Source organism: Otolemur garnettii, unplaced genomic scaffold, assembly GCF_000181295.1.
Source record: "Otolemur garnettii isolate 467f Iridium unplaced genomic scaffold, OtoGar3 scaffold00022, whole genome shotgun sequence".
NCBI classification, from domain to species: domain Eukaryota; kingdom Metazoa; phylum Chordata; class Mammalia; order Primates; family Galagidae; genus Otolemur; species Otolemur garnettii.
The window spans coordinates 17810934-17831854 of NW_003852417.1; the positions used below are offsets into that span (position 1 = coordinate 17810934).

Below are 20921 nucleotides of genomic sequence, written 5' to 3' on the forward strand. Positions count from 1 at the left end.
AAAAAAAAAAGAAAGTGATTTATGGTATTGCTTGCTGTATCACAGTTTTTTGTTATTATATAATCATATCTAAATCATTCTTATTTTTTACGATTTCTATCTTTGAATTATGCTAAGAAAACACTAATTCAACCAAAGTTTACTTTTTTTTATTTTTATTTTTTGAGACAGAGTCTCACTTGGTCACCCTTAGTAGAATGCTGTGGCCTCTTAGCTCACAACAACCTCAATCAAACTCTTGGATTCAAGTGATTATCTTGCCTTGGCCTCCCAAGTAGCTGGGACTACAGGTGCCCACCACAATGCCTGGCTATATTTTAGAGACGGGGGTCTTGCTCTGGTTCAGGCTGGTCTCGAACCTGTGAGCTTAGTCAATCCACCCCCCTCAGCCTCCCAAGTGCTGGGATTACAGACATGAGCCACCACACCCAGCCCAACTAAAGTTTATAAACATTTTCTTCTGTTTTCTTCTGGTAGTTTATACCTTTATTTTTTACATAAAATGCAAGTCTAAGGATGCCACCCCATTGCTTGAGATACCAACAAGCCTCGCCACTGCACTCAGCATGCTGTCACTCTCCGCCTGGCATGTGCCACCAGGCCTTGGAGGATTTGGCCTCTGCTCAGTTTCCACCCTCATGCATCAAATAGACCATCCCAAGCTAGTTCACACCACATGGCTTCAGTGGGAAATACCCTTGCCCAGCTTCTTCCCCACCCCCAGTGGACTTCCAAGCAGCGGACAGGGCTCACCTCTGAGAAGCATTCCTCTATCCCAGTCCAAGTCAGGTGCTTCCCTGCCCTGTCAGCTCCCTGTCTCCTGATGAAATGTTGGTTTATGCATTTCTTTCCACTACAAACTTGTAAGCTACTTGAAAGTCAATCCAATATGTGGCACCTAGTACTATGCCATGCAGTAGATTCTATCCTTGCCTCTGGTCCAATGTGCATTTTAGTATTTGGCCAGGAGACCAATTAGAACAATGTTCTCAACCCTCCCAATGCTGCAGCCCTTTAGTACAGCTCCTGTGGGTTGCGATCCACGGGGTGAGAACCGCTGAATTAGAAGTTCACGTGTAATGATGTCAGACCCTAGACTGAGCAGTGGGTTTGGAGAAAGAAGACCAAGGAGAAACAGACACAAGTTTAGTAGATAGAACTGACAGTGCTTGAGCAGTGTTTTGCTTGAGATGTTTCCCAAACCTTCAACACACAGGAAAATCAAAATCTTAACCCATTAGCACTGTCCTTTGATTTCTTGGATTTTTTTGTTTGTTTGTTTTTTAATTATCCCTACTTCTCCTTCCTTCCGTGAAGGTGAGTGATAGTCATTACCTCCATGTCATCATCTGTCAAATGAAGTTAATTTTCACCTCCAAGCCAGTTATGTGGTGGTTTCCAGGACATGGCATGTGTTAAGAACCCTTGTTGCATGTAGTTCTCAGTGAGTCTCTACAGTCCACCACCCTTTACCTGGGTGCTGCTTGGGTCAGTTGTCACCTGCTGGCTGATTGAAGGGATGCCTACAGAGAGAAGGTGAAATCAGCTTTTATTAATTGGGTTTCCACAAGCCATGGGTGTGCCCTGGACGGCTCACCCTCTCCTAGATACCTGTTCACACTGGCTTTCTTGCTCTGCTCTGCTGACCGTGCCGCCATTCTTTGTGCTCCCAGCATCATCCATTCTCAGCTCTGCTCCTTCTGTTTATGTGCCATGGCACCATCTAAGTGCACCTTTATTTCTGGCTCTCCACTGCCTCTGGCCAGCCAGTGCCAGGTAAAGAAGCAGAAACACCAGCCCCCAGCTCACGTTTCTACTCCTGACCATGCCCAGCTCCTGCTCTAGCTGTGCCAGGGCATCTGGGGTGCCTACATCTCAATTAGAACCTTAGTCTCTTGCTCAAGCCCTTGACTTTCTACTCTTGACTCTGAGCCTGCGTCCTCATCCCTGCCTCACCTCTTGGCCCCAAGGCAGTGCATCTGCCTGCCATTCTCAGCCCACATCTGCTTACCTCTGCTCCTTTCTTCTCCATTACAGAGAATGCCTCTTTGTTCCTCTGCCCAGTCCTTGTACCAAATACCCGCAGCCAGCACAGAGGTCTCTTTTGAGAGACTTCCTTCCCCTCACTGGTGGCTCATAACCCGTTTCTGGGGCTAGCGCTTTGTACACGTGTGCACAGGGCTTTCACACCGCGTCCTTGATCCTCACAATGTCCCCGCTCAAGCCTTCCTTCAGCCAGCACTTAATGAGCTGCCTCTACGTGCCAAGCCCTTAGAAGGACGAAGTAAGGCTTAGGCTTGGCTCTCAGGGAGCTCTGCTCTAATAGGCACGATTCCAGCCCATGGCTCCCTCAGCTGTGAAACGGGGGCAGTGATGTTACATTACCTCATGGGGCTGCTGTAAGACTTATTCGAAATTGTATGGGAGCTTGAGAGCCACTGTGCAGTGCTGACAGCATTGACGTCCATTTACAGCCAAGAAAACAGGCCTGGAGCAGTGAGGACTGCCTGCAGTCGCAGGGCACCACCCACCCATGGTCCCTTCCTTTTCTCCTCACACCCTCCTGCATCCCCACTCACTGCCTGGTTTGTTTCTCTCCAAAACAGGGCCCTGCAATCCAGACTCAAATCAGCCGTGGCATCATTGCCCCAGGAAAGGAGAAGTTAGTTCTTTTCACCCCTAGGCCTTTCTTTAGCCTCCTAAGAGGTCCCACTGCTCTGTCACTCCTGTTGGGCACAGTGCTTCCCGCATATGCCTGGGTGCCTCAGAATCAAGTTCACCTCGCTGCCCTTCTGGTCCAAGCCCAGTGCTTTTGGTCATGTATTTCCAGAAGCACTGATGAGATTTGTTTCTGGGGCTCAGGAAGTCTGAAGTGGAGTGTAACTACCTATCTGCCTCAGTGATGGAGGAGCGCCAGCTCTGTGAGGGAGGCGCTGGCAGAAGTAGGCACAGGAGGAGGGAGGAGGGCCGCCTTTGATTGGACAGACATATGATTGGCGTAAAGTCAATGGCAGGTAAGAGCAGCTTCAGCTGGGAGAGAAAGCTGGAAACATTTTCAGCACAAGATGAAATATCTAGTACCTCTTTGAAGAAGTCTTACATCTTGGGGAAAAATGGGAATAGCTTGTGCCCTTCTGAGATCTTGTTAATTTCAAAAGTCGAAATAAAGAGGACTGGTTTGTCCTAAAATCTGGCCCTTTGGGGAAATCTTCCAGAAGGTGGCATGAGGAGGGCAGAACTTCTGAAAAGCAGCAGGAACATTTTTCACCTTGTTTCATTTTTTTCAAAAACAATATAAAAATACTTGCATAATTTTAAAGCACAACATTTTTAAATTATGAAAGCAATATCGTATCATCTAGAAAGGGGGGAATACCTATCATCTCACAAAACAAACTGATGTTTATTCCTTTCTGGTCTCTTTTTGTGTGCCTACTTTGGTTGTGATAATATTTGTCATATGTTATTTGAATGCTGGTGTCACTCTAAGTTATTTTTAAATGTCTGATGAAATACTTACAGAAGAGTGCAGAAAATATTTGTGCAATTTAAAGAATAATTCGGACCACATACTTTTGTAACTCCCACCCAGGTAAAAGATTAGGTTTGCAGACCAAAAGAAGCTCCCTTCTGTCATGGACCCTGCCCGAGATAACCACTCTGTGGACTTTTCTGATCATGTTTCCTTGGTTTTTCTTGGTTTTGTCACTAGATGCAAATGCTATAACTCACTTTTGCCTATTTTTGTTATATGAATGAAATCTCCTGTATTTACTCTTTTCTGTTCGCTTCTTTTCCTCAATTATTGTGTGGAAGATGTTGTATATTAATTTTCAGTTTAGAAGAGAAAAAAGTAGGAGTTTCATATTCCTGCTCAATTCCTATCCCAAATCTAGATTTTATCTGGTAGCCCAGGTTTTGATCCTTTTATAGTCAGGAAGAGGCGTTCCTTCATCCTGCTTGTGACTTTCCCAACCCACACCTGAGATCTTAAACTAGGAAGAGTCCTTGGCCCGCCCACCTTGTTTCCTAGCAGTGGGGTGCTGGCCTCCTTCCACCATTTGGCCTGTGTTCTAGGAAACAGCCCCCCTGTGGGCTGCCGGAGGCTCTTGAGCCACAGCTGCTGTCCTTCCAAGGGGCTGATGGAATTATTTCTGGGGCCTGGAGACAGCTGACAACAGCACGGAAAGATAGCCTGAAAAGCACAGCTGGGCTGAGTAGTCTGCTGGGGGCCAGGTGAGGTGGTGTGATGGTGGTGATGCCACTGCTTCTCAGATGCTTGGTCTTTCCTGGTTAAAGCGCCCATCAGGAGTCAGGAATCCTTGTTTTCCAATCCTTGTTTCACCGCTGTCGCCCCTCTGGAGGCGAGATTTACTCATACTTAACCATTGCTAGTCCTCAGCCTCTCCAAGCTGCAGACCCCAGGGAGGAAGCCCCAGGACTCCCCTGTGCGCCCATGGGCTGGTAGGCACACGTGGGCACACGTGCATCAACACACAGTTAAGCTCATGCTCGCCCCACAAGGCCCACACTCAGCTCTGACTCCCGACATCTGCCCTATTTCTCTCCCTTGCCTTAGAGCTAATCTCATTGAACAAGTGGTCAGCATCTCTATTTCTTACCACCCTCTCATGGCTAATCCTTTGGAATTTGGCATTCGCCCACTGCACACTGATGCTTGCTCATTAAGTCTAGCCACACTGGGCCAGCCCACTTCAGATCAACCACGAGATTAAAACCTCTTACTTGGGTGGCGCCTGTAGCTCAAGCAGCTAAGGCGCCAGCCACATACGTTAGAGCTGGCAGGTTCGAATCCAGCCTGGGTCTGCCAAACAACAATGACGACTACAGTCAAAAAATAGCCGGGCGTTGTGGTGAGTGCCTATAGTCTCAGCTACTTGGGAACTTGAGGCAAGAGTATCACTTAAGCCCAGAAGTTGGAGGTTTCTGTGAGCTGTGACACCAGGGTGATAGCTTGAGGCTCTGTCTCAAAATAATAATAATAATAATAATAATAAAACCTCTTACTTGATTTTAGCCAGTTAAGGATGCACTTCTATGAATTTATTAATATCTACGCCTTCCCAGAATCTTATTTCTTTCGTTCAACTCCTGCTTGGGTTGGGCCCAAGAGATGACTATCTCTTGATCTTCACTCACAGCAGCTCTTTTTTCAGACTTTCTTGGTCCTGCCTTGGCAGGTTGGGATCGTGGTTCCTTTTCCTTTCTCCTCCTGCCTGGTACTGGGCTCTGACCTACAGTCCTGCCCTCCTTGGTCCTACCTTCTCCACTGTTCAGCGACAAAGGTGGTGGCAGTTTTCCAGCTGCACATGCTTCATGGTTGGGTACATATGGGCCCCAATTTCCAGACCCCAGGCCAGCCTTCCCCTAAATGACACCTGCCCTCTGTGGGCTCAATCCTGCCCAGCCCCTGGATTAAGGGAAGTGAGGCCTGGTAGGATATTGGGAGGCTTCCTTAGCAGCCAGTTTGGTGTAGAAATCTGTTTGTGGCTATGGACCGGAATCCAGGGTGTCTGCCTTCACATACTGTCTTCCACCTGACCGGTCCATCTTCCTACCCAGGTCCCTGCTGTCTGCATCCAGCATTAGCCCTTGGAGATGCCTGAGCCCCAGATGAAAGATGGAGGACCTGCCTTTTCACTCTCCCTAAGGCTGGTTCCACTTCCAAAGTCCCTCAAAACATTTTGCAAAAAACTCCCAGGGGACCCTTATCAGGCCTACCATTCAGACCAGCCCTCCGGATATCCATACTGGCCCAGATTGGGAAGGAATCTAGGAAGAGTCCCAGGTTCCTGGATGCGGTGACTGGGGTGGGGGAGTTGGTTTTAGACAGGTTGAGTTTGTGCTGCCCATGGAACATCCCAGTAGGATGGTCTGGTGAGCATAGGAATGATAGTTAGAAAGTGCCCCACTTCCCTCCTTAGCATAGGATAATTTTCTGACTCCAGAAAGCAGAGAACTGGGGAAGGTGAAGAACTTAATCGCAGGGCAGGTGAAGTTTGATTGAGGGTGTTGGGAGTGGCAAAAACAGCTTGATCTCTTTTTTTCCCTTGTCACCTAATTGTTAGTAGTAGTTAATTCATATAAATGGGCTAGGGAAGTGGCTACCTTTGAGAAGGAGGATGTGGGGTCAGATGAGGAGCAGGAACCTGAACGGTAATGACATGCTGAGGTCACAGGTCTCCGTGTCACTGCTCTGTATACCTTACAGATGTATCATAAATATTATTTTAAATCTACTCAATAGTTGATCAAACCAATTAAGAATCATAACATTATACCCCACATTTAAATATTAGTGAAGTATTACTATTTAGAAAGCAATTAACTCTTTTAAAAATTAAATTTATTAACTTAAACCCTTGGCATTTCCCACTCACCTCAAACATCCCTTTGGCTTTGTCGTTCTGTGACCGTGGATTTGTCATGTTTCAACTCAAAGAGAATCCCTTCCCTGAGTGACCAGCACCTCACCCCACCTATTTCAGGGATGGCTCTCCCATTGAGAAGGCTGTGAAATGCCAGCCTTCTGTTTCTCTTTCCTTTGTGCTGATCAGAAAAAAAAGAGCTGCTGGTTTTCATTTTTCTTTCCAAACAACTTCACTGTGTTTGATCCTTTAACAAATGATATCTGCTTGGAGCAAGGGAAGAGCTGTGCTTGCCCACTTGTGTCCTCCGTGACCTCAGCTGGCCTCACTTGCCCCTTGAGGTTCCATTAGGGTTGGTATAAATGCCACAGATCCTTCATGTCACAGGGCAGTGTATAGCCTCCCCTTGTGCATCTTTGATTATCACAGTGACTGGTTATCTGTAAAATCACGTACTTTTCTGTGGATTCTGTCAAAAGAGAAAATGTGAGTGTTGAACTAGTGCTCATTAAAAATAAGAAATATGGCCGGCGCGGTGGTTCACACCTATAATCCTAGCACTCTGAAAGACTGCTGTTTGAGATCAGCTCGAGCAAAGCAAGACCCCGTCTCTACTAAAAAAAATATATATAGGAAAAAAACCCAAGCCAGGCGTTGTGGTGGATGACTATAGTCCCAGCTACTTGAGAGGCTGAGACAAGAGGATCGCTTGAGCCCAAGAGTTTGAGATTACTGTGAGCTATGATGCCACTGGCACTCTATCCAGGGTGACAAAGTGAGGTTCTGTCTCAAAATACCTGTCTTAACTATAATACCTATCAAGTTCATTTTAAGGTCTTTATGCAAGAAGTGTCCCCTTTGCCCCTTTCTGACCCTAAGTATCTGTGCCAAGTCCCAGAGGCCCCCAGTGCCCTCCAGCTGAGCTGCTGGCAGGGGCAGCTGTGCAGGACAGACTGTGCAGGCTCCTTGTCTCACACCTCTCTATAGAGGCTCAGAGGAGCTGGGGAAGGTGATGACAGAAGCAGACAATTCCAAAACACAGTGTTGGGCTTGGCATTTCCTTGGCAGTACTAACACTGTATGCCTTCTAGGAGTGGAGGGTGTGTGCATTTCATGAACAAGAAGCAGCAGCTGCCATAACCTCGTCTGTCCACCTAGCAAGATGCTTCCTGAGCAGCTCTGCATTGGAACTACTCAGCAGTAGTGAAAAACGATGGGGGTTGGGTGACATGGGGACTGTTTTGTTTTCTGGCAAGACAGTTGTTGGATAGCAATAACTGTTACTATTTTAAACATGAAGAAGCTTTCTCATGAAAGACTGTGCTTCCTAGTTACAGTGTCATCCTGCCACCCACCCCTACCCAGAAGTCCCTGTTCCCAGTTTGCACATCACCTTAGCTCTGATCCATAACTGGTTCCAGGACATAAGGAATGCATGCCACAGAATCAGAAATTGGGAGAGACAAGCCATGTGCAATTGAACACTTCTTAGGGCATCAAAGGTACCTACCACTTACTATGGATGACATCATTACTTCCCCAGATACGGCAAAATTCCCAAGATCCGTGTATTTCCAATGTCATACCATTGCATTAGTCCCGGACAGGTTCCCTTCAGTTCAAGGTCACTGTTGATAAAGTCCAGGGACTGGAGTGAAAGTTGGTATAAACTTGATAATTTATGCAGCTTTAGAATTCTGTACTTCTGATTTATTCTTTCTAATAGCATTTAACTATCTGGAATTTTTCCCATTTCTGCCAGAGAGGACAGACGTGTTTTGAATTCTTTCATTTGCATAGATAAAATAGCAAGATGATCAAAGTTTTTGGCAAAACATATGGACATGTGGGATAAAGCCAGAAGTCTTTAAAGGAGGTGACATTTATTTTAAGGCCCATTTGTTACTTCATGATAATTTGATTATACATAGTAATGCTAATTTCTGTCTAGTGTAATGTCTTAGTCAGTTTGGGCTAGTAAGCAGGAAACAAAACTACCATAGACTGGATGGCTTAGACAACAGAAATTTATCCCTCACAGTCTGAGGACTAGAAAGTCCAAAATCAAGGTGCCAGCTGATGTGGTTCCTGGTGAGGGCCCTTTTCCTGGCTTATATGGTGGAGAGAGAGATGGCTCCCTCCTGTCTCTTCTTATAAGGGCATTAATCCCATTCATGGGGGCTCCACCCTCATGACCTACTTGCCTCCCAAAGGACACACCTTCAGGTACCATCACATTGGGGACTGGAGCTTCAACATATGAATGGGACACAGATGTTCAGCTCATAGCATGTAGTAAGCCAGTGGACTAGATCATGACGTTGTCTACACAGTTACTGTGTTTTGTAACAAATTGGGTGGTTTGAAAGATGGACACTGATAAGTAAAACTGACACTGACCTTCTGTGGGGCTTATATTTCTTTTTGACCACAACTTCTGACAAGAATGCTCTCTGGATATGCTGCCTCAACCACCACAGAGGGAAAGAGAGTCATGGCTGGTGGCATTATGGCACCTGAGAGCCTGTATTATAACATTGCTGTCTTATGAGGTCCAGGCTATCCACCCGACTCCCCACCCACTGACTCTGATGTCTTCACACGCCCATGCACACAGACAACAGGTGTGTGCAGAGAGAATTTCCAGTGACATCTTCCTTTTGTTTAGGTTAGCAGAGACTACAGGGGAAGCTGTAGGAATGAGGTGCTAATGAGGTTACGGGGGAAGGGAAAAGGTAATGAATGTCAGTAGTCGACAGCAGGAGGGATTGGAAGGGATTAAGTATCTTGGTGATTACACCACTTGGAAGTGTGGGAATAAATGTGTGGGGAAGACATATTGATTTAACAAGCTTCCTGCCATCACCACACAGCTGGTCTCACCTGTTTCAGCTCTGGTCTCTGTTATAGGGTGAAAGACGCCCAGTTAAAACCAACACCTGTGAAATTAGTTTTTAGGCAAGAAATGTTGCCTTTACTTTAGTCACTTTGTAAAGCAAGTCTTTGCATCTCTGTCACCCACTAGACTGAGCTTCTTGAGAGCAGGGCCTGTGTCTTTTTCAGAGTTATCTCCAGAGGAAAGGAGAGAAGTTATAGAATATTTTGGTGCACACAAGTATTTATTTTAAAAAGATATTCTCCACAAGCACCATGGGTAGAAAGTGTGTTAAGCAGCTGTGCTATATTACCCTCCAAACAAGCCAGTGCAGGCCTAGAGTGTCCCAAGGCCATGGTAGCCCATAGAGCAATGATTTTCAGCTGTGTGCCATGAGAGGCTCTTGGGTGTGTTCTGAAAATTTTTAAAGATCTCGCCTCAAGTCTGAGCCATCATTTACACTGAAGTGGCTCCATTCAGTGGTGTCAGATCTGGGGTCTGGCTCACCCCCCTTTCTATATTGGCATACAGCTCAAGGCTAGGAGTGTAGCCACCTGTACCAGTCTGCCCAGGCTGCCATAACAAAATACCAGGGACTGGTGGCTTAAACAAGAGAAACTTATTTTCTCACAGTTATGGAAGCTTGAAGTCCAAGATTAGGGTGGCAGCCTCCTGATCAGGTCAGGTTGTAGAGAGCTCTTTCCTGGCTGGTAAAGGGCTGCCTTCTCACTGTGTCCTCACCTGCCTTCCTTTTGTTCTTGTGCAGAGAAGGAAAGAGAGCTCCGTGGGATCTCCCTTTACAAGTACACTAATGCTATGGGATCAGGGCCCTACCCTTATGACTCCCTTATGACTACAAGCTTCCTTGGAGCCCAAATCCCCAAATCCAATTCCACTATCAGTTAGGGATTCAGAATATACATTTGGGGGGCACAAACTTTTAGCCCATAATAACTCTATATTTTTTGTTTGTTTGTTTGAGACAGAGTCCCCCTATGTCCTCCTCGGTAGAGTGCCGGGCATCACAGCTCACAGCAACCTCCAACTCTTGGGCTTAAGCAATTCTCTTGCCTCAGTATCCTGAGTAGCTGGGACTACAGGTGCCCGCCAAAACGCTGGGTGTTTTTTTTTTGTTGTTGTTGTTGTTGCATTATTGTTTAGCTGGCCCGGCTGAGTTTGAGCCGGCCAGCCTCGGTGCATGTAGCTGGCGCCGTAACCGCTGTGCTGCAGGCACTGAGGCCCCATAATAACTTTAAAGGCAAACTGGTGATTAGTCTCCGTTAGATAAGTAGCACATTCTTCTATAATGAACCTAACTCAGGGCATTGTCATGATTAAATAACAAGATGTATGTGATGGGCCTAGTGTATAGTAGTTAGTTAACATTATTAGTAGGGTCCTCTAAGTTCTGTCTCCCCCTCTCTAATGGCAGAGGAAGGGACTCAGCCAGCTGCACCCAAATGAAGAATCACACTGGATTCCTCCTGGCTTCTTTTTAGCTTAAAGAAAAAGGTTTTGAACATACATTTTCAAATTTAAAAAGGTTGAAGTGGTGTGACCTTTAACGGACTACATGTTATTTTCAAAGCCTCTGTTTCCTCCTAAGTTGTAGCTAATATTTCCTACTTTGCTCCCACTTTGTAGGGTGGTGGTGTGGATTAAATGCTTGTAAAGTGCCAGGCACAGAGTGTTTTTTACCAAGAGCTCTTATTTCTAGTAAAGATGATGCCCTTGGCTTTGTTCCAGCATCAAGGATCAGGCAAGAAAACACAGTAAGTCACTATCACACCACCCTTCCAGGTTCTTACCTTCCAGGCATGTGCCGTGAGCATGTGGGCAAACCAACATTGTCATTTGCAACACTGACATAATGACTGTGAGCAGTTCTCCAGCATACATGTTCCTATTTTTCCTCTTTAAACTACTTTAAAAGGTGAGGATTTGCACAGATGATTAGTGGGTGTCTTCTGCAAAACTTACCACCACCATCATTTCCCTCTCCTAATGTGGAGAACTTGGGCCTCTCTTTTCATAGTCATACTTGGGCTTGTGGGCTTGGCTTTGTAATGAGAGAGAAAGAGATCCCCCAGACTTGCCAGGCTCCCTTTGGCCAGGTGGCCGTAGCCATTACCTTAGAGCCAAACCTATTTCCTTATTATTGCATATGAAATTAAAACTCCAGTTTTCAGATTTTAGGGCAAAAGATTCCTAAACAGCTTCATCCCAGATCCGGACAATGACTTGTGTCTGTGGCTGTCCCATCATCCCAGTCTCTCCAGCCTGACTCCTTCCCACTGCCTGGTGCCTTCCATGCTAGGGGAGCAGGGTCTCTTCTCCCAAGAGGTCAGAATAATATGCTGCAGGGAGCAGATGGTCACAGAGCACAGTTGTCGCTTCTAGCCACCTGCCTTATTTATGTCCCAGCACTCCTGCAAGCAGCAGCCCTGAGGGGCAGCCTTCCCTCATAGCAGGAGAACCTGGTGGTTGAGGTGTAGTCAGCACCATAGCTTTCTTGGTGTTAAGATCCCGTGTTGTTCAGCCTGGCCAGCTTGGCAGACAACAAACCAGCTGTGTCCAGGGGAGTAGTCTAAGCCCCGCAGATACCTGACATGTGTCCTCACGAGAGGTGCCCCTTCTGGAGCTCCCAGGGCCTCTTCAATCCTGGAACACAGCCTTCCCGGAAACTTGCGTGGTGGCAGGCAAAATAAAACAAGTAAGATGAGAGAAAATATGTTGCTTCCTTCCCTCTGTTCATATTAATGTGCTATATTAGGAGAGATGAGTGTTATCCTGGACATAGAGTCGCCAGATGGTCCAGAAAACGAATATGGAATTGGTCTCCTCACCGCCATAAGCCATCTTCACTGTGTTGGAGCACAAGTAGATGAGGCTGTTCATGCCTTCATTCACCAGTTTTGAGTGTCCCATACTGGCTGAGGAGGGCCAAGGACAAAGATGACTGATGGGACTATGCCTTTGAGGACCTTTGAGGCAGAGTCTAATGCGGTGGAAGCATCAGGACCTATGAGGCACAGAGGAAGTCAGGGAAGGCTTCTCAGAGGAGGACTCAATTGAATTGGGTCCTGAAGAAGTTTCTTGAGTAGAAAGGTGTGCTTTATTTGATCCCAGAAACACATTGCAGTGGTCTGCTCTCCCTTCTGCTGGTCAGTTCTGCTGTTTAAATGCAGATGTTTTCTGTTTAGATACCTAAGAGTCAAGAGAGCTGCTGAAGGTAGCTTCCTCTTTGGCTTCTTTGTTCTGTTTCTAGAGCTGCTCTGGACTAGACCCAGGTGCTCCCTGGAAGGAATTCTAATGCACTCACCATGACCACGGCATCCTCCCCTTTTCTTATGTGCACCCTCATTTCATCCCCATAGTGGCTCCCCACATCTCCCACATGCTTTTCAAGCCCACTTGCTCCTCACTGCTCCCAGGAGCCTGTTAATATGGTGGGTTACATTGATCAATTTTCAAATAACGATCCAGCCTCGCATCCCTGGAATGAACGCCACCTGTGTGGTAAATAATTCTTTTTGTATATTGCTGAATTCTATTTGCTAATGTTTTGTTAAGGGTTTTTGCATTTGTATTCATGGGGGATATTGCTCTGGAGTTTTTGTTTTGCGTACTATTTTTGTTTGGCTTTGGTACCAGGCTGGTTGATCCTGGCTTCATAAAGTGAGTTGGGAAGGGTTTTCTCCTCTGTTCTCTAGATGAAATTAGTGTTAATTTTTCTTTAACTGTATGGTAGATTTTTCCAGCTTTTGAAAACTGTTGATGCTTAGGGCTCTATCTGGACCAAATAAACCTGACTCTCTGGGGGTGGGGCTTGGACTTAGGTGCTTTTCGAAAGCTCAAAAGCTCTTCAGATGAGCACACAGAGGTAGTGCTCTCAGCATGGAGCTTCAGTGCTGGCAGTGAACTTCGGGAGGCAACACAGAGCATGGACAAAGCAGAATACTGTGAGGAAAAATGTTATGAATTAAACAGCTGTGAGGCTTGGAGAATTTGGCTCTCTGAGACACACCCCAGGAGCCTCTGGTATCTTCAGGACACCATGTAATGCAGTAGGGACTTTGGTCATACGAGACATGTGGGTTTGACTTGGCTACTTGGTAGCATAAATTCCTTAGTGACTGCAGCTTTCTCTCATCTCTAAACTGCAGCTCCTTAGGTTGTTTTGAAAATAGACAGTACATGTGAAAATGCTTTAGAACTTACATGGCATTTGGGGCAGGGTAAAAAATGATGTTTCTGTGGGCTCTAGCTTACCCCTTCAACTACCTCTATGTCCCGATTCCCAGCAGGACCCACTGGGAGGCTCGAGTGGCGGGGGGTGGGGGGAGTTGTGACCAGAGCTGGCTGTAGAACCAATTTCTTCAGGCTGTGGAGAAAATTCCTCCCCTTCTTTACTCCTCCTGACCATGGAGTTTGGGCTCTGATTGGAAGGGAAGGGACCTTGGTAACAGGGCAAGCCACTTTGACCTTGACAGGTGCCCTCTCTCCTTCTGTAGGAACATGCTTGCCAATTCAGCCAGCGTGCGGATTCTCATCAAGGGAGGCAAGGTGGTGAACGATGACTGCACCCATGAGGCTGATGTCTACATTGAGAACGGCATCATCCAGCAGGTGGGCCGTGAGCTCATGATCCCTGGAGGGGCCAAGGTGATTGATGCCACCGGGAAACTGGTGATCCCTGGAGGCATAGACACCAGCACCCACTTCCACCAGACCTTCATGAATGCCACGTGTGTAGATGACTTCTACCATGGGACCAAGGTAATTATGTTCCTGTTTGCCAAAGGTGGCTTCCTCTTGGGCTTCTTTATTCTGCTTCTGAAGCTGCTGCATACTAGACCCACGTGAGCTCAGTGCTCCCACTGTGTTGCTCCCAGAAGAAGGGTATTTCAAGGGGCCACTATGACAGCCAGAATAGGTATTTCTGAGTTAATGTCATAGATTTCCATGGTTCTGGAAAAAGCAGCATTTAGGCCTGTTCTGCTGATCACCTCACTTATAACATGTATCCCGGCTGGGAACTGATTTTATTTCTGTGTTTTTATGTCATGTAACAGACACATCGAGGAAGAAGAGAGTAAGCTGGTGTTTACGAATATATAGGGAAGGGGTTGGTCTGATGGACTCCTTTGTGTATGATAAGCCGAATTAAGTCCCCAGAGACTGTGAAAGACAAATATGCCTCTTCTAGCTGATGGGCTAGCTTTTGTTATCTCTCCTAGCTTGTTCATCATCTTTAAAAACAGCTTGAAAAGTACTGGTGGTGGGTTCTCTTTTCAGAGTGAGTTATCATGGACAATATTTGATAGTTACCAAGCTAGACCTGACCTACTGTAAGTTTCTGAATGCCAAAAACAAAAATTCCAACCTGTGGAGCAAATGAATTAGGAGGAAAGTACATTTTGCAAAAAAAGATCCGTGAACAGGATCTTTTACCTTTCCTCTGTGCTCCGGGAAACTCTGTTGTCACTGTCGTTCCTCTTCCTTATAATTATCTGTCACATACAGGCTTCCCTCCGGACATCAGGCTGCTCCTTGAGGGCCAGGGTTGACCATATTCCTCTGCTTTCAGAGCCTGGCATGGACCTGGAACTAGAGTAGCTGTCCTGTATGTATACAGGCGGAGGCTGGCCCTGGAGGCACAGCTCACTGGGCCAGCCCACCACACACAGATGGCCTTTAAGGTCTCCTTGAAGATATCACCACCTTCTCAATCTAGGGGCTCCAGATTAGACCCTTGGAAAACTGGGCTGTAAGGAGTCACGGTAGCCACTGCCTGTGCTGAGGCAAGGATGCTCTCGGCATCTGGCTATACCTGCCACTCTGTCAGAGCCCAGGGAGGACAGGTGGTACGTGGACCCTCTCTATTTCTCTGAGAATTCCTTGGGCACTACAGGTGATGCTTGGATAATGAAATGGGGAGCCCCATTATGGTAAATTCAAGGTCCTCTTGCAGGATGCTCTGCTGGCAGTCAGGACCATGCATAGGCTGGGCCAGCCCAGGCCAGGCCTGTTTTATTTGCTATTATTGCTATTGCCATTTTTATTGAAGTATAGCGTATGTACAGAGAAGTATACAAATTGTGAGTATACAGAATTGTCTCAACTGAACACACTTGTAATCACCTCCCCAGTTAAGAAGCTAAACATTACCGGCAACTGACCTTGAATAGACTTTAAAAAAATAACAGCTTACTTGACGTAATTCGCATACCGTACAATTCACCTATTTAGAGTATACAAGTCAGTGATTTTTAGTATACTCATCACAGATTGGCTTTCACTTTATATCAATGAAATTGAGCAGTTTGTACCCTTCTGTTGGCTTCTTTTGCTAAAAGTTCATTTTTTACCTTCTGAACCTATTTTCAAAGAGTAAAATCCACTCTTATTGCCTATTGTTGTAATTCATTCACTTTCATCCCTTTATGGTACCTCACTGTGTGATACACTACATAGTACTTACCTCTTTCTCAGTGGGCATGTGGGCAGTTGCCAGTTTAGGGCCACTACAAACACCGTCCCTATGAACATGCTCTTCTATGTGTATTTGGCAAACAGGTCTGTACACAATTTTTAGGTTTATTCTTGGGAGTGGAATTGCTGGGTACATGTATGTTCCTTTTAGTAAGTGATGCCAAATAGTTTTCCAGACTGGTAACAATTTATCCTCCCAGCAGTAGTGTAAGAAAGGCCACAGTACCTCAAATGTAAGCGGTGACCCCACCAGGCCATCCTAGGAGCCATTCTGTAGTATGCTTAGGTCTTGCACCAAAAACTGCAGCTTGCTAGTTACTGTGCCTCCTCTTGGGAGCTTTTTCATACAAGGTCAGATGCCACACTGTCACCATGCTGTCTTCCAACTTCACGGATGGCAGACTGGCCTTCTTTGTCTTATTTTCCACATTGTCATCTGCTGGGGCCTCATTAGCCAAGAGTGGCAGGTTTTCCCCAGAGAGCCATCAGCTCTTTATAGCTAATGAAGCTCTTGTTCGTGGATCTTTGTGCAAGGTGAGTAGCTCTTGATCTTTTCCAAGCATCGCATCTATGGGGGCAGCTGCCTCCTGAAAACATGTTAAGGCCCCTATGTGGTTAAAAGCCCAGATCTCTCATTCCTAAAGGTTTAGGCTGCCTCCAGAACCCCAGTTCATGTCTGGCCCTAGTTGTGGAGAATTTAATAGTCCACAGACCCTAAGCTCCCTGACTGCTGGGGTCACCTAAATGACATTTTGTTATATTCGTGCTGCTCCGGCAAGATCATACCTTGTTCCTGTGCCCCAGCCCTCATGTTAAGCCTCTGCCCCAGTTCTGCCTGGAGCCCTTTAATATATCTTCCCTGCCTCCCAAGAACAAGCTTCCTGCCCCTGCCTCCCTCCATGCCTGGATTTCCCCTCTGCATCACGAATGCTTTGGCTTCCTATTCCCTCTGGTTCCTAAAAGCTCCTAGGGAGAGAAAATGCTCTCCTACTGAAACAGTGATCCGGGGACGTGTGGATTTAATTATTCACACTGCCTGTGGCGCTTGTGCAGAGACCGTGCACCCTGATAGCCTGCCGCTGACCTACTTAGTACACTCGAAGAAAGGTTGATTTACTTTAAGCATCTGGCTTTATAATAGAACAATAATCCCAAGGAAAAGCTTACCGGAATGATTAACCGAGAGAGGAGGAGAGATCAGGTTGCATCTTTTTGTCTTATCAGACAGATCACAGGGCCTTGAACCCTGCACCCCCTCAGCTTTCGTGTGCCTGTTTATTTGGCAGCAGCAGCTATGGCTAGAAAAACAAAACAGTAGACAGCCTGGCCTTTCTGAGAACATCTGGGTCTCCATTGTACTTGGTCTACAGGGATTTCTCTCTAGCACTTGTTTAGCAAATGCCTCACTGGCCTCAGCTTCTTTCAGCGCCGTGGCAGGCTCTGCCTGGCTCTCATGTTCACAAACAGATCACCTGACCCTCCCTGCCCCAGGCACCACCTTACCCCTAACACACACCCTCCAACCTGTAGGTCCTACTGGCTTCAGGCCCACAACCAGGGATTCTAGAAAGTGCCCAGACCACCTGCTTGCTAATAACACAGATCCCAGTCTAGAAGGAGGTTATCACCTCGGGGGTGAGGGGTCAGTGGCAAGAAGGGAGGCCCAGTGACGCCAACTGTCAGTAAAGGTCCAAGATTTTGATCAGTTCCTGGGGTCTTTCGTAATTATTCTGCTTAATTTACATAGAAGTTACATTTATTCTTTGGTATATATCTAGTATTGCAGAATAAAGAATGTCCATACAGGCTTTTGAACTCTACCCAGCAATGGTTCTCCACAGCTAGGTGTAAATTCCACATCAGATCTTTAAAACTTCAGGCACCAGCCCTTTCACAAAGATGCTGATAGAGGGGACAGGCATGCGAGGCTGAAAAAAGCTTCCTACCTGCTTCTGCTGCCTCCCTCTCCTCTAAAAGTATTTTTAAAATTGCTGTCTTGGTTGATTTTCTTCTTTGGAAGACAATTACATTAGAACCACTTGGGGAATTTTTAAAAGCCCAGACCAATTAAATTAATGTCTCTAAGTCTGTCTCCTTCAACATCATCCCTGGCAACTCTAACCACTGCACCACTGATAGGCAGATAATTAAAGGATTTTCTTGCTGGGTTTTAATGGCACAGCACCCTGGCCTTACTGTTGCCCGTCTGACCTGTATGCCAGGGCGGACATCTGGGAGCTGTGGCCTGTCTTGTCTTATCTTGTCTTTATCATTGGTCGTATGGTAGTCACATCCCATGGTCCCAGAGTTGGGCTCCCAGCCCAGTGCCTAGAGCCCCTGTGCTTGCTAAGATTCCCTGGCCTGGTGTCCTGCCCCATCTGTATTTCATGGAAATCATCAGAGAGAGGAAAGTTGCACTGGTAGAGATGTTATCAAACAAAGGTCCAAGTGAGGCTGGCCCTCTTCTTTGACTCTTTCTTATCTGTGCCAGGGACTACCAGTCTCAGAGACAGTCCTCCCGTGAACTCCAAACTAGCATCAGCAGAACTTTCCTACAGGGAAAGCCAAATCCTAACCAGAAGAGTAATTGTCCAGCATGGGATCAACCTCAGGGACATTCAGTGGCATTGACTAGGATGGCCTGCCACATCCTACCCCCTATGGAGGGTCCTGACCTTCCCTTCCCTTCTCCTGCAGCAGAGGCTGGGACTCTATCTGGTAGAGCCCTGAGAGATGCTGGATTAAGACAGTTGAATTCCCTTTGGTGCTCAGCCAAGAATCCCATTTATCCATTTGGTCAGGCTGTTTTTGCTATTTTTATCTTTGAAATTTGCTCTCTTGGAATTAAACATTTATTCATTTATTTTTGAGGCAGGGCCTTGTTCTGTTGCCCTGGCCAGAGTACAGTGGCATTGTCATAGCTCACAGTAACCTCACACTCCTAGGTCCAGGCGATCCACCTGCCTCAGCCTCCTGGGTAGCTAGAAGCTCAGTACCACAGCAGGCTGATTTTTCTATTTTTAGTAAGGATGAGGTCTTGCTTTTACTCAGGTTGGACTTGAACTCCTGGCTCCAAGGGATTTTCCTGCTCAGCCTCCCAGAGTATTAGAATTACAGGCGTGAGCCATCACACCTGGCCCAGGATTAAACTTTTAAATGCTGCTCACTTCTTTTCTTCTTCTTTGACTCCAGTATTCTGTCCATATTCTGTTTAGTTCTGGACAAAACATCCTTCCAGTTCGTAAGCTGTGGAATAGCACTTCCTGCCCATGGAGATCCAGACTCATATGGTCTTGCTTATTAATTGATGTTCCCAAGTTCACATATTTCTTCATTCCTATAGAAAGCCAGATGGCTCCTTAGAAATCATCTAGTTCCACCCTCCCATTGATAGGAGATCCAGACAGGATGAATGAGTTTCCCCAAGTCCCAGAGAAAATTGGACTGGAATGCAGGTTTCTCAGTCCAAGGCCTATCTCACCATCCCAGTCAGGGTCAACTGGAAGCCCAGGACTGGGCAGTCATCCCTTTTAGACAGCCTGTGACCTCTTGGTTAACTGCATGCAAGTTCTTCTCTTGACACCCTGGCTCCAGACTTGCCTGGACCAGAAGAGGGCATCACAGAACTGACACTCCAGGCAGATAGCTGAGTATGCTCTCTGCCTACATAAGACGGCTGTTCTCTGGAACACTACTCTTCCCTGCAGAAGTAGCCCTTGGGCTCCAAAGTTATTTAGAGCAGGACAGTTTGTACTACACATAAATGGTAATTGTGAGAATTAACTGAAGTGATGCATAATAAACACTTCATATCCAGTGCCTGGTCCAGAATATACAATAAATAAATGTCAGCCCTCAGGCTAGCACTGCCTAATTCCACCCCAGGCCTAGCCTTGGCTAAGTCTTCTGGGCTTCCAGGTTCCTTGAGAAAAGATCCACTCACTTTGGCTTCACCATTCTAATGACCTTGCTGCCTGTGTCCCTGGGCTTTGCCAGCCGAGCACCCCAGCTGGCCTTCCCTGGGAATTGGCCCCCACACCCAGCTTATTTTCTATGCCTATGCTTCCTACTGCCTTGCCACCCTCCACCCTGGCTGTGCTGGTGGGGATCAGCAGAGTGGGGCTCCTCGGACCACTTTCTTCTCTGGATCAGCCGCAGTCTGAAGAACCCTCTGAGGGCTTCCTTCCTCAGCCCCCTGGAGGAGATTCCTTCTACCCCTCCAGTGGGACCTAGTCCACTTTCAGGGATATATTAGTTTTCTGCTGTGACTATTGCCTCAAACTTAGCCATTTAAAACACCCACTTATTAGCTCACAGTTCTGTAGGTAGAAGCCTGGGCACATCGTGACTAGGTCTCCTGCTCAGGATGTCACGAGATACCATCAAGGTGTCAGCTGGCCCACATCTCATCTGGACTTCAGGATCCTCCACCAAACTTATGTGGCTATGGCAGAATGAAGTTTCCAGCAATTCAGGGACTGAGATCCCCATTTCCTTGCTGGCCTTCAGCCTAGGGCCTATTACAGCTCCTAAGGGCTGCTTATACACCTTGCCATGTGCACCCTCCATCTTCAAAGCCAGCAACAGACTTACTCTAAATCCCATCTTCTGTTTCCAGTTTCTGGCCAGAATCTCTTTTACCAGGAAGAAATCTGTCACCTTTATGAGCTCACCTGAGCAGCCCATGCCCATTGAAGATAATGTCCCTTTCTCAAAGTCAACTGTGCCATATAGCATAACCTAATCCCAGGTAAGGTTTCCCAAGCTCATTCATGGATTATACAGGGAGCTCTTCCCTAAGGAAGCTCCTGATCTGACTTTGCCCTCCCCATCCTGGGGCTTTCAAATTGTTCCTTGTGTTAGGTGTGTCTCAGCAAGATTGAAGACCCTTTGAAGGGGCAGAGACCATGATTTGTATTGAACTTGGGAATCACCACAGAACTCATATAGCTCCGTGAGGATGTCCAAGAAATAGATGATTATGAGCATAGCATGGTTGTCATGAGCACAGACTGGGGCTGTGAATGCTGGAGTTTAAATCCCATCTCCAAGATCATTTGCTGTGTGATTTTGGCAAGTTACTCTGTCTCTCTGTTTTTTTTTTTCTTTCTTTCTTTTTTTTGAGACAGAGTCTCACTCTTCTCATCCAGCCTAGAGTGCCA

General features: G+C 46.6%; 1 protein-coding gene across 1 annotated transcript in view; it reads left to right on the forward strand.

Moving 5' to 3' along the window:
* The window catches only part of DPYSL5 (dihydropyrimidinase like 5), an 88272-nt gene that overhangs the window by 28743 nt on the left and 38608 nt on the right, over positions 1-20921 (forward strand). The window contains exon 2 of the mRNA XM_003787549.3: positions 13779-14043. Within this exon, the coding sequence (XP_003787597.2) occupies positions 13779-14043 (265 nt within the window). The remainder of the gene's footprint in view (positions 1-13778; positions 14044-20921) is intronic.